At 37.9% G+C, this 12,500-nt stretch overlaps 1 protein-coding gene across 1 annotated transcript in view; it reads right to left on the bottom strand.

The window, feature by feature from the left end:
- The window catches only part of ALG13 (ALG13 UDP-N-acetylglucosaminyltransferase subunit), an 80,145-nt gene that overhangs the window by 41,555 nt on the left and 26,090 nt on the right, over positions 1-12,500 (bottom strand). The window contains 4 exon segments of the mRNA XM_070462133.1: positions 1,314-1,422; positions 2,414-2,489; positions 7,984-8,146; positions 8,351-8,432. Coding sequence (XP_070318234.1) covers positions 1,314-1,422; positions 2,414-2,489; positions 7,984-8,146; positions 8,351-8,432 — 430 coding nt within the window.

Here is a 12,500-nt window from a genome sequence, read left to right as displayed (position 1 = left end):
AACCATTCCCCTCCCGGTCCATGGAAAAATTGTCTTCCACGAAATCAGTCCCTGGTGCCAAAAAGGTTGGGGACCACTGTCCTGAAAGGTCTTACCATCACTCCTAACAGGTTATTACTATGGTCGATTTAAGGAGATTTGCCAGAATAGTTCTGTGCTATAAGACACAAATAAGTGGAAACTTGGAGGTTGTAATCTTAGATTTAGTCATACACCAATAAGGTTCAATTTGAAAGTAACACTTCAATTTTTTAAAAAATTAAAAAAAAAAACACTATGCAGCTTCTTCAAGGCAACACAGTTTTCCCTTGAACAATATGGGTTTGAACTGCAGGGATCCACTCATATATGGATTTTTTTCAATAGCACAAGTACCGAGGTTGGTTGAATCTGAGGATGTGGAACTGTGGATACAGAGGAATTGGGCAGACTACAAATACTGAGGGCAGACTACAAATTATATCTGGATTTTCAACCACTTGGAGGATCAGTGGCCCTAACCTTCATGTTGTTCAAGGGTCAACTGTATTTTTAGCAATGTATTGTGTTATACAAGGTATTAACCTCATTCTAGATTATTAACTATACCTAGGTTCACTACCAAGGTCCAAGGAGTTGAATACAAAACATTAAAGGCTACACTGATGGCAGAACTTTAAGACCTAATTTGATCAACTTAGTTATAAGGAGAGAGAAACAGTTACCTATTTCAAGGGTTGGCAAATTTTCTCTGTAAAGAGCCAGATAATAAATATTTTAAAGAATGTAGGCCATACAGACTCTGTTGCAACTATTTAAATCTGTCATAAAACCTTATGGTCACTGAAAATTGAATATTAATTTTCATGTATCACAACATATTGTTCTTTTAATTTTTCCTTGCCACTTAAAAATAGAAAACCATCTTAGTTCATGGACCATACAAAAACAGGTGGCAGATTGGATTTGACTCACATGTCACAGTATGCTAACACTTAACCTATTCATCTATCATCCATCTTAACACATTAAACTTAAGTGGAACTTATTTCCACTTACAATTCTGGTACTCTTAAAGTTATCTAAAGACAGAGTCTTTGCAAAGTTGAAGTCCCTGATGAACATCAGACTCTAAAAGATCCCTTACCAATTCTAACCTATTTGCTTCCTCCTTTGGACTTAAATTATGTATTGAGTAGGCTAAAAAGTACCATATAAACATGTAAAAGCATTTTTCATAACCATGGTTTGAAAACATCTCTTATTTAAGAAGAATTTGCAAAACTGTTCTCCTAGATCTGTCAGGATTCAAAAATATCCTGTTATTTCATTACCTTTTCTGCTGTCCAACCAAACATCAAATTCTACATTACGATAGATTTCTGGATCCAGGGCTTTGAGCACCTTATAGGGGAAGAGCATCTTTGATGGATTTTCTGGAGACTAAAACAAAAATAATCATGCTACAACTCACCATCCTTAAGTCGTCCTTCTATGAAGAAGAAATAAATAAGGTTCTTTTAAAACTATGTACATATAGGCCTTTCCTTCTATATTAAAAGAAATAAAAAACACAATAAGTTTTACTGTGTATTTTAAAAATCAGGAGTCTAAATAAGTAATATGAAGAAATCTAAAAGGTTATAGATGGCAGAAGGGAAATATTTCCTAAAGCATCCAGTAACTCAGGGCATATATAAACCAATGCAACACAGACCAGAACTAAAGATTCAGTCAGGGCTATTCAACAAGTCTCATCTTGATACACACACAGAGGTGCAAGTGTTTCTGTACCCTAAAGTCACCTGGACAAATCTGAAAACTTTACTTCATTCTGATCGAAATCTGTTACAATTTCCAAAGAATTAGCTTTTTCTTCTGCTTTCCTAGAATTTCATGGTATTCCATACTGTTTCCAAATTACCAGCACTTGAGGGCATACACAAAGATTGTTCTAGTAATATTTGCCCTATTTAGCTAGTCTCAAACTGAAGGTCTGCTTGATTTTAGACCTATACAGATGGTAAAATTCCTCTTGCTTCTCCAACTAGGAATACTGCCTATTTTCTTTGAGTAAAACAGGAATAAACATTATTCTCCTTAATGACAAAAAGAAACCTTAGCAACAGAAGATTGACTGCAAACTAAATATCCACTAGGTTTCTAATATTACTTTAACTTGAAAACAACAGCTTCTGAAATTTCTGAAGTGTTCAGAGTAAGCTTTGGAAAAAAATTACAATTTCACAAGAATAAAAATTCAGAGAACATTAAGCACACATTTTACATTTTCAGATCAAGATTTCCACAAAGGAAAACATCAGCTCCTCCCCCACCCTATATAACTAAAATGGACCATTTGACCTTTACTAGTTTAACTTATAATATTGCAAGCCAAGATTATGAAAATTCTTTGCCCTAGAAGATCTCAAACCTTTGTTTCTTCTGTTCCTTGATTGTACCCCTCTGGTATATTTTCAACACTGCAGCAGGCACCCCACTCTTCAATCCTAATTGAAAAGATTTAGAACAAAGAGCTTTATATAAATGCAGTAGCTAAGAAGTCTTAAGTCTAATGACTATACCACCACCTAGTGGTAAAGTAGTTCAGTTCTAAAAATGAGGCAAGTATCTCTTTCATCCCAATATTTCATACCAACATCTCAATATTATGCTTCTTTTTCTTAAAGTACGTGCTACATACACCTCCTGTATTTCACCCCTCCTGTGGGGACAAAATCTTAAGATGGTCCCTATGGTCCCCACCTCCTGGTATTGACACGCTTGTATGATTCCCCTCTAAGTCTGCATCTAACCAATAGACAGGATGTATATCATTATATACATGATGTACAGTATTCTTGCCTTGAGAACCCCATGAACAGTATGAAAAGATAAAAAGATAGGACACTGAAAGATGAACTCCTCAGGTTGGTAGGTGCCCAATATGCTACTGGAGATGAGCAGAGAAATAACTCCAGAAAGAATGAAGAGACAGAGCCAAAGCAAAAACACCACCCAGTTGTGGATGTGACTGGTGATGGAAGTAAAGTCCAATGCTGTAAAGAACCAATACTGTGTAGGAACCTGGAATGTTAGGTCCATGAATCAAGGCAAATTGGAAGTGGTCAAACAGGAGATGGCAAGAGTGAACGTCGACATTTTAGGAATTAGCAAACTAAAATGGACTGGAATGGGTGAATTTAACTCAGATGACCATTATATCTACTACTGTGGGCAAGAATCCCTTAGAAGAAATGGAGTAGCCATCATAGTCAACAAAAGAGTCCAAAATATAGTACTTGGATGCAATCTCAAAAACAACAGAATGATCTCTGTTCATTTCCAAGGCAAACCATTCAATATCACGGTAATCCAAGTCTATGCCCCAACCAGTAACACTGAAGAAGCTGAATGGTTCTATGAAGACCTACAAGACCTTCTAGAACTAACACCCAAAAAAGATGTCCTTTTCATTACAGGGGACTGGAATGCAAAAGTAGGAAGTCAAGAAACACCTGGAGTAACAGGCAAATTTGGCCTTGGAGTACAGAATGAAGCAGGGCAAAGGCTAATAGAGTTTTGTCAAGAGAACACACTGGTCATAGCAAACACCCTCTTCCAACAACACAAGAGAAGACTCTACACGTGGACATCACCAGATGGTCAACACCAAAATCAGATTGATTATATTCTTTACAGCCAAAGATGGAGAAGCTCTATATGGTCAGCAAAAACAAGACCAGGAGCTGACTGTGGCTCAGATCATGAACTCCTTATTGCCAAATTCAGACTTAAATTGAAGAAAGTAGGGAAAACCACTAGACCACTCAGGTATGACCTAAATCAAATCACTTATGATTATACAGTGAAGTGAGAAATAGATTTAAGGGACTAGATCTGATAGACAGAGTGCCTGATGAACTATGGACAGAGGTTTGTGACACTGTATAGGAGACAGGGATAAAGATCATCTCCAAGAAAAAGAAATGCAAAAAAAGGAAAATGGCTGTCTGAGGAGGCCTTACAAATAGCTGTCAAAAGAAGAGATGTGAAAGGCAAAGGAGAAAAGGAAAGATAAACCCATTTGAATGCAGAGTTCCAGAGAAGAGCAAGGAGAGATAAAAAAGCCTTCCTCAGTGATCAGTGCAAAGAAATAGAGGAAAACAATAGAATGGGGAAGACTAGAGATCTCTTCAAGAAAACTAGAGATACCAAGGGGACATTTCATGCAAAGATGGACTCAATAAAGGACAGAAATGGTATGGACCTAACAGAAGCAGAAGATATTAAGAAGAGGTGACAAGAATACACAGAAGAACTGTACAAAAAAGATCTTCACAACCCAGATAATCACGATGGTGTGATCACTCACCTAGAGTCAGACATCCTGGAATGTGAAGTCAAGTGGGCCTTAGAAAGCATCACTACGAACAAAGCTAGTGGAGGTGATGGAATTCCAGTTGAGCTATTTCAAATCCTGAAAGATGATGCTGTGAAAGTGCTGCACTCAATATGCCAGCAAATTTGGAAAACTCAGCAGAGGCCATAGGACGGAAAAGGTCAGTTTTCATTCCAATCCCAAAGAAGGGCAATGCCAAAGAATGTTCAAACTACCACACAATTGCATTCATCTCACACGCTAGTAAAGTAATGCTCAAAATTCTCCAAGCCAGGCTTCAACAGTACATGAACCATGAACTTCCAGATGTTCAACCTGAATTTAGAAAAGGCAGAGGAACCAGAGATCAAATTGCTAACATCCGTTGGATCATAGAAAAAGCAAGAGAATTCCAGGAAAACATCTACTTCTGCTTTATTGATTACGCCAAAGCCTTTGACTGTGTAGATCACAACAAACTAAGAGATGGAATGCCAGACCACTTTACCTGCCTCCTGAGAAATCTGTATGCAGGTCAAGAAGCAAGAGTTAGAACTGGACATGGAACAACAAACTGGTTCCAAATAGGAAAAGGAGTACATCAAGGCTGTATATTGTCACCCTGCTTATTTAACTTATATGCAGAGTACATCATGTGAAATGCTGGGCTAGATGAAGCACAAGCTGGAATCAAGATTGCCGGGAGAAATATCAATAACCTCAGATATGCAGATGACACCACCCTTATGGCAGAAAGTGAAGAGGAACTAAAGAGCCTCTTGATGAAAGTGAAAGAGGAGAGTGAAAAAGCTGGCTTAAAATGTAACATCCAGAAAACTAAGATCATGGCATCTGGTCCCACCACTTTGTGGCAAATAGATGGAGAAACAATGGCTGACTATATTTCGGGGGGCTCCAAAATCACTGCAGATGGTGACTCAGCCATGAAATTAAAAGACACTTTACTCCTTGGAAGGAAAGTTATGACCAACCTAGACAGCATATTAAAAAGCAGAAACATTACTTTGCTAACAAAGGTCTGTCTAGTCAAAGCTATGGTTTTTCAGTAGTCATGTATGGATGAGAGTTGGACTATAAAGAAAGCTGAGCGCCGAAGAATTGATGCTTTTGAACTGTGGTGCTGGAGAAGACTTGAGAGTCCCTTGAACTGCAAGGAGATCCAACCAGTCCATCCTAAAGGAAATCAGTCCTGAATATTCATTGGAAGGACTGATGCTGAAGCTGAAACTCCAATACTTTGGCCACCTGATGTGAAGAGCTGACTCATTTGAAAAGACCCTGATGCTGGGAAAGATTGAAGGCGGGAGGAGAAGGGGACAACAGAGGATGAGATGGTTGGATGGCATCACCAACTCAATGGACATGAGTTTGGGTAAACTCCGGGAGTTGGTGATGGACAGGGAGGCCCTGGCGTGCTGCAGTCCATGGGGTTGCAAAGAGTTGGACACAACTGAGTGACTGAATTGAACTGAACTGATATCATTACACTACATAACAATGGAGTGCCTGTATTGCTGAACTCTCTCTCTTTTGCTGACTATAAGGAAACAGCCATGTTCACTAACCCCATGCAGCAAGGAGCCGAGGGTTCTCTCTGGCTGTCAACAAAAAGCTGAAGTTCTTAGTCCTAGAGCTGCATGGAATTGAATACTACCAAGAACCATCTGGATTCTTCCCCAGTCAAAGCTCCAGATGATAACTCAATCTTGATCAAAACCCTCATTACATTCTTGTGACATCCTAAGCAGAAGAACCAGCTAAGCTGTGCCCAGATTCCTAACCCACATAAACTATGAGATAAGAATGTTGTTTTAAGCTGCTAAGTTTGTGGAAATACTGTTATGTAGCAAAAAATAACTAATACATCTTGCCTTCCTACTACTTTAAGTTTCTGTAAGCCTCGGGTTTTTTAGTTGGAGGATAATTGCTTTACAATGTTGTGGTGGTCTCTGCCATACACCAATGCGCATCAGTCATAATTTTATCCCCTCCCTCCTGAACCTTCTTCCATCCCCCATTCCACCCCTCTAGGTCGTCAAAGAGCACCAGGCTGGGCTCCCTGTGTTATACAGCAGCTTCCCGCTAGTTATCTATTTTATGCATTGGTAGTGTATGTATGTCAATGCTACTTTCTCAATTTGTCCTACCCTCTCCTTCCCCCGCTGTGTCCACCAGTCTGTTCCCTAAGCCTCAAGTTCTTAGGATGAATAATCGGTGAAGCACGAAGCAACTTCTACCCTGATATAAGTGGTTGTCACCCCCCACATCTGTAATACAATCATCTCGTGGTATCCATGGGAGATTGGGTCCAGGACCCCAGGCAGGTACCACATTCAAGATTCTCAAGTCCCTCATCGTAAGCTTTTTATATCCACAGGCTCCACATCTGGATTAGGAGTGCTGACTGTAAGTTAGTTTGTTTTAAAAAAACCTCCTTATCCAAAAAAGGAAAAAACCAAGCATTAAACATTCAAGAAATAGAACTGCAAGACAACAAAAAGGTTACATCTGACTAGCACCAAACCTATCTGAATTCTAGACAGAAGAATCAGGAGGAAATATAAGATGACAGCTACTTCATGATCTCAAAGGTTTTGACTAAATCTGTTCAACATAGCTGCTTCCTAAGAGGCCACACAATGTACACTTTTAGTGAGTTCCAAAGGCAGACACTCAAAAGCGGCTAAAACTCCCCTTTAGCCTGAGAGATTCTTTTCTACTAGCTGGATGTATGTGTCAAGTAACCACTATGAACCTCAGTTACCATCTACAAATCAATAGTACTGATTCAGAACTAGTTGTCCCCCCGCTGCAAAGTGTGGTCATGGCATACCTGTATAGAATATTTGGGTATACTTGCTTAAAAAGTAGATTCCTGGCCCTACTCTGACCTTCAATTTTAAAAGGAGGCCCCAAAATTGCCTTTCTAAACAACCACCCTAAGTAATTTGTATATAAGTTTGAGAATCATGGGATTAGACAGTTCTAAAGTTTCTTCTAGCAATTAAAAAACTGATTCTGGGGTCAGACTCGAGATGTGTCAGGAGGGGAAAATCCTCCCCCCCCACCCCTCTTGAGTTCTTCTGGCTGGACTAATAATAAAATTGACACAAGATAGATTAACAGGAGAAAATGAATAAAGAATGATTCTGACTTGTATCAAACACTCAAAGCCTGAGTGTTTCACAATGCAACATATCTTTTGGTAAAATATCTCTTCTCCCATTAAAAAATGTATATCCCTGTACATATGAGCATACATATACACATACATGTGTGTGTACATGCAGTTGGCCCCTTCATTTCAGCAGGTTCCACATTCTCGGACTCAAACAACAGCAGATGGAACTGGTTGAATCTGTGGATGCAGAGCCAATGGATATGGAGAGGGCCGACTGCACATACTAAGCCATTTTATATAAGGGGCTTGAGCATTGAGCGTTTTGGTGTTTGCAGGGGTCCTGGCACCAATCCTCTGCAAATGTTGAGAGATGACTGTATAGAAATAGTCTAAATCACAAACCTGCCAGGTCCCTTCCAATTTCAAATGATGCACAGAAACAAGATGATCCTATAGTTGACATCCCCTTTCCCTTTGTTACCTATCTTCAGTTGAACTCTTGTAGTCAATATGGGCATCCTCACTGCCAGTCATAGCATTGTTCCTATTCTTCTTGGAACCACTTCGAAACAACTCAACTGCAGTCTTCAACTCTTCTTCATCCACAACAAACACATCTTTATAGAGAATTTCATACAATACAGCTAAAGGGAAAAAAAATAATCAAGACTCCAGTTGTCAAAATAAGAGTTTTTCATAACAATGTGAAAATAGCTATAATCCAGTATACAAATTCAACTGGCACCAACAAAGTTTTAAAAGAGCTATTTATGGTGGGCCCCCCAATTTGAAGATTGGCAACAAACCATCTGCAAGCATACCCAAACATTTATAAAGCCTTCACATACCTTGACAAACAGCTGCACTTGACTGAAATTGCTTTGAGTACACTGAATCATAATGACCATTACTTGAATAGCAGAGTAGAATCTGAAAAAAAAAAAACCACACAGAACAAATAGTTAATGTTAGACATCTTACAACCCTGAAATATTTGAAGCTGCTAATCAGAAATCAAAAATTAAATGTATTTGCTTTTTAGAAAAGTGACTTTCAGATTCCACATGAGATATCATACAGTATTTGTCTTTCTCTGACTCACTTTACTTAGCATATATGTCAATTAAATCTCAACAGAGCTAGGAAAAAAGTGAGTTTTAAAATCTAAATACAGATAAATGAAAGCTGTATGCCATTAAAAGATTTTCTTGACAATGGCCTTTTTTTTTTACTTTTACTTTTTAATAAGTGAAAAGAATCTGAAAAATAAATATATATATATGTGTATATATATATATATAAATGAATCACCTCACTGCACACCTGAAACTAGCACAATACAGTAAACCAACCATGTCCATAAAAAAATATTTTCCAAAGTGGCTATGCAATTTATACTCATACTAGCAGTACACTAGAGAATTTAAGTTACTCCAGATACTTGACACAATTTTCCATCCTTTTATTCTTTTTTTAACTGTTTTGAATTTGTTTTTGTAATTTTTTGTTCCTTTCTTCTGTTCTCTTCCCTTATGAGCCAATGACTTCCTCTAATCTTAACATTTGGATTCTTTTCTCTGTTATATGAGTGTATCTATTATAGATTTCTGGTTTGTGGTTAGCATTAAATTTATATATGGCAATCTCTCTACATATATGTGATAATTTTAAACTGCTGATCTCTTAATTCCAGATCCATCTTATCAACTGCATTTTTACCCTTCTTCCCTCACTACTGTTTTGACATATTTTACATCTATTTTGTGTACCCCTCAACTGATTATGGATATAGATATTTCACTACTTTTCTTTTAACCTTATTACCATCCCTGTATGTAGTTGATTTCCAAAAAGATGTGGTTTATACACACACACACAACAGCACATTATTCAAACAAACAAAAAAAAAGAATGAAATAATGCCATTTGCAGCAGCATGAATGGACCTAGAGATAATCGTGCTAAGGGAGGTAAGACAGTTACTTTTAAATGTCAGGATTAAAACCACTACTAAGGTAACACTCTGAGCCTCAATAACATTCCTGATAATATACCACACAATCCTGATTTATAAATTTGCAAAAAATGGGAACTTTTACAAATTGAGTGAATATAACAGAAAGCCTAACAAACATAGCTTAACTTCTAAAAATGGAGAAAACAGGACAAATACACCAAAATCCCAAACTTAAGACTATGGGGGAGGAATTTTAATTTTTTCAAAATGTTATTCACTGTATTGTATAGCAGTGTATCAATATGCTATATAGGAGCACTAATACTAAAGCTTCTCAAATGTAAATACTGCTTGGGGTGGGTGAAACTTCGCAACTTAAATTTTGTTGTGTTTTACTTTAGCTTGATATGCCCTCTCAGAACTTTGAAATGGATTATATTGATAGAGTTGTGATTTCAAAAAAAAAAAAAGACTAGGGAAGAATAATAGACCTGGGGTCAGAGAACTGGTTTATTGGGAGAAATTAGCCAGGGTATAGTAGGAAAGTAGAAAAAAAGAGTGCTTACAATAATTTTCTGCTAAGGAAACTTGGTGACATTATCCCCTTATAGATCACAGAGAATTTTCTTTGTTACCTCAGGTTGGTGGTGCCAGAGGTGGCTTCAAAATGAAATACACTTGATTACTTGGGATTACATCCCTTACACAAGACAGAGGTTTTTGAACAAAAATTCAAAAATGTCTTAGATTTCATCATATGGAGCCAGGGAACATTTTTACTGAAATAATTTGGTTAGTAAGCCTGACCTTTAAATTGTTTGAAAAAATTGGAGACTGAAGGAATCAGCTAACAAATTAACTCTTGCTTCTATGCCTTTGCATATAGTGTTTCCTCTGAATAGACTACCCTTTATACTTGTTAGATTCATTTTTTGATATTCCACTTAAATATCACAACTACCATGAAACTTTATGTACTCCCTCAAGCACAGTGAAGGGCTTTTTTTTTATGCTCCTTGCATATATTTCTATTATAAAATATATCACTGCACTATATAATTTACATGTCTGTCTTCATGAGAAAAGGGCAAGGATTCTGCTTTATTAATTTTGGTATCCCCAAAGCCCAGTCAATTGCCTGGTACACTATAGGGGCTTAATGTTTACTGAACAAATTGGCAGTACTACTGGTAAAATAGTATTTTAAATACTATTGATGAAAAAAAAATGGGAAGTACTTGACTCTCCAGGTGCTGCTAGTGGTAAGGAATCTGCCTGCCAGGACAGGAGACATAAAAGACACGGGTTCGATCCTGAGTCAGGAAGATCCTCCTGGAGAAGGAAATGGCAACCCACTCCAGTATTCTTGCCTAGAGAATCCCATGGACAGAGAAGCCTGGTGGGCTACAGTCCATGGGGTCACAAAGAATTGGACACGACTGAAGCAACTTAGCACACATTGGTAAAATAATTAACATGCTCCACTTTATACTTATGATTGAAGTTATCTCTTGCATCCTATTCAGTCTTTTCTATTCTTAATGCCACTTGCCTAGTTCAGGTCTTCTATCTAGATTAATGTAACATTCTAACAGTTTTACCACTGTCTACTCTTTTCTTACTATCAAAATGCTGCCTGAATTTTGCTCTATGGTATGAAACAAGACAAAACTCAAGTACTGTGTAATCTGTATTTACTAATCAAATCATGTGGATAGAAGGGTGTTCTTAAAAACTCTTTGGAAGAAAAGCTGTATGCTGAAAAACAACTTGTTTACCTGCTGAGAGTTCTCAACCAAACCTCCTACTATTTTTCCAGGCACTTTACTAGACAGTGGTTTAGCACAATGTCCCTGTACTTAAACTTTCAGACTAATAAGAAAAACAGACATGAAAACATATATAAGGTGATAAACACTGTAATTACTTGGGTGATGCTAGGGGAACAAAAAGGGAGGAAATAACTCCAGGGGAGTTGGTAAGGTTTCAAAGAAACTGACATTTGAGATACATAGGAAATCATGAAAGCTGGACACTCTGGCCTCATGATATACTAAGGCTGAAGGACAATGAAGCTAGAGAGAAGGTTTGGGACCCTGGCAAAAAGTAAAGAGGAACTAAAGAGCCTCTTGATGAAGGTGAAAGAGGAAAGTGAAAAAGCTGGCTTAAAACTCAACATTCAAAAAACTAAGATCATGGCATCTGGTCCCATCACTTCATAGCAAATAGATGGGGAAACAGTGGAAACAGTGACAGACTTTTTTCTTGGGCTCCAAAATCACTGAAGATGGTGATTGCAGCCATGAAATTAAAAGATGGAATAAAAGCTATGACAAACCTAGACAGCATATTAAAAAGCAGAGACATTACTGACAAAGGTCCATAGTCAAAACTATGGTTTTTCCAGTAGTCATGTATGGATGTGAGAGTTGGACCATAAAGAAAGCTGAACACCAAAGAATTGATGCTTTTGAACTGTGGTGTTGGAGAAGACTCTTGAGAGTCCCTTGGACTGCAAGGAGATCAAACCAGTCAATCCTAAAGGAAATTAATCCTGAATATTCATTGGAGGGACTGATGCTAAAGCTGAAGCTCTAATACCTGATGAGAAGAGCTGACTCACTGGAAAAGATCCTGATGCTGGGAAAGATTGAAGGCAGGGGAAGACAGAGGATAAGATAGTTAGGATGGCATCACTGACTCAATGGATATGAGTTTGAGCAAGCTCTGGGAGATGGTGAAGGACAGGGAAGCCTGGCGTGCTGCAGTCCATGGGGTCGCAAAGAGTCAGACACAACTGAGCGACTGAACAACAAGGACACTGAATGTCTTGCTTCAGAGTTTGATCCTATCTTCTAATCAGTGAAGAGTCAATTAGGGTTTTGGGTGGGTTTTTCCTACTACAGAGGAGTGACAGGATCAGGTTGTTCAGAAAGATAGCTAACAATACTAAGGCTAACTGGGGAGGAAAAGGCTTGGTTATAAAAAAGCTTGGCTTTTAGACTGTGCTTATTTTTCATTAATTAGGTTAAAAAAGGATG

Source organism: Odocoileus virginianus, unplaced genomic scaffold (assembly GCF_023699985.2).
Source record: "Odocoileus virginianus isolate 20LAN1187 ecotype Illinois unplaced genomic scaffold, Ovbor_1.2 Unplaced_Scaffold_1, whole genome shotgun sequence".
Lineage (NCBI taxonomy): Eukaryota > Metazoa > Chordata > Mammalia > Artiodactyla > Cervidae > Odocoileus > Odocoileus virginianus.
Note: the sequence above shows the minus strand (reverse complement) of the source record. Positions and strands in the feature narration are given on the sequence as shown.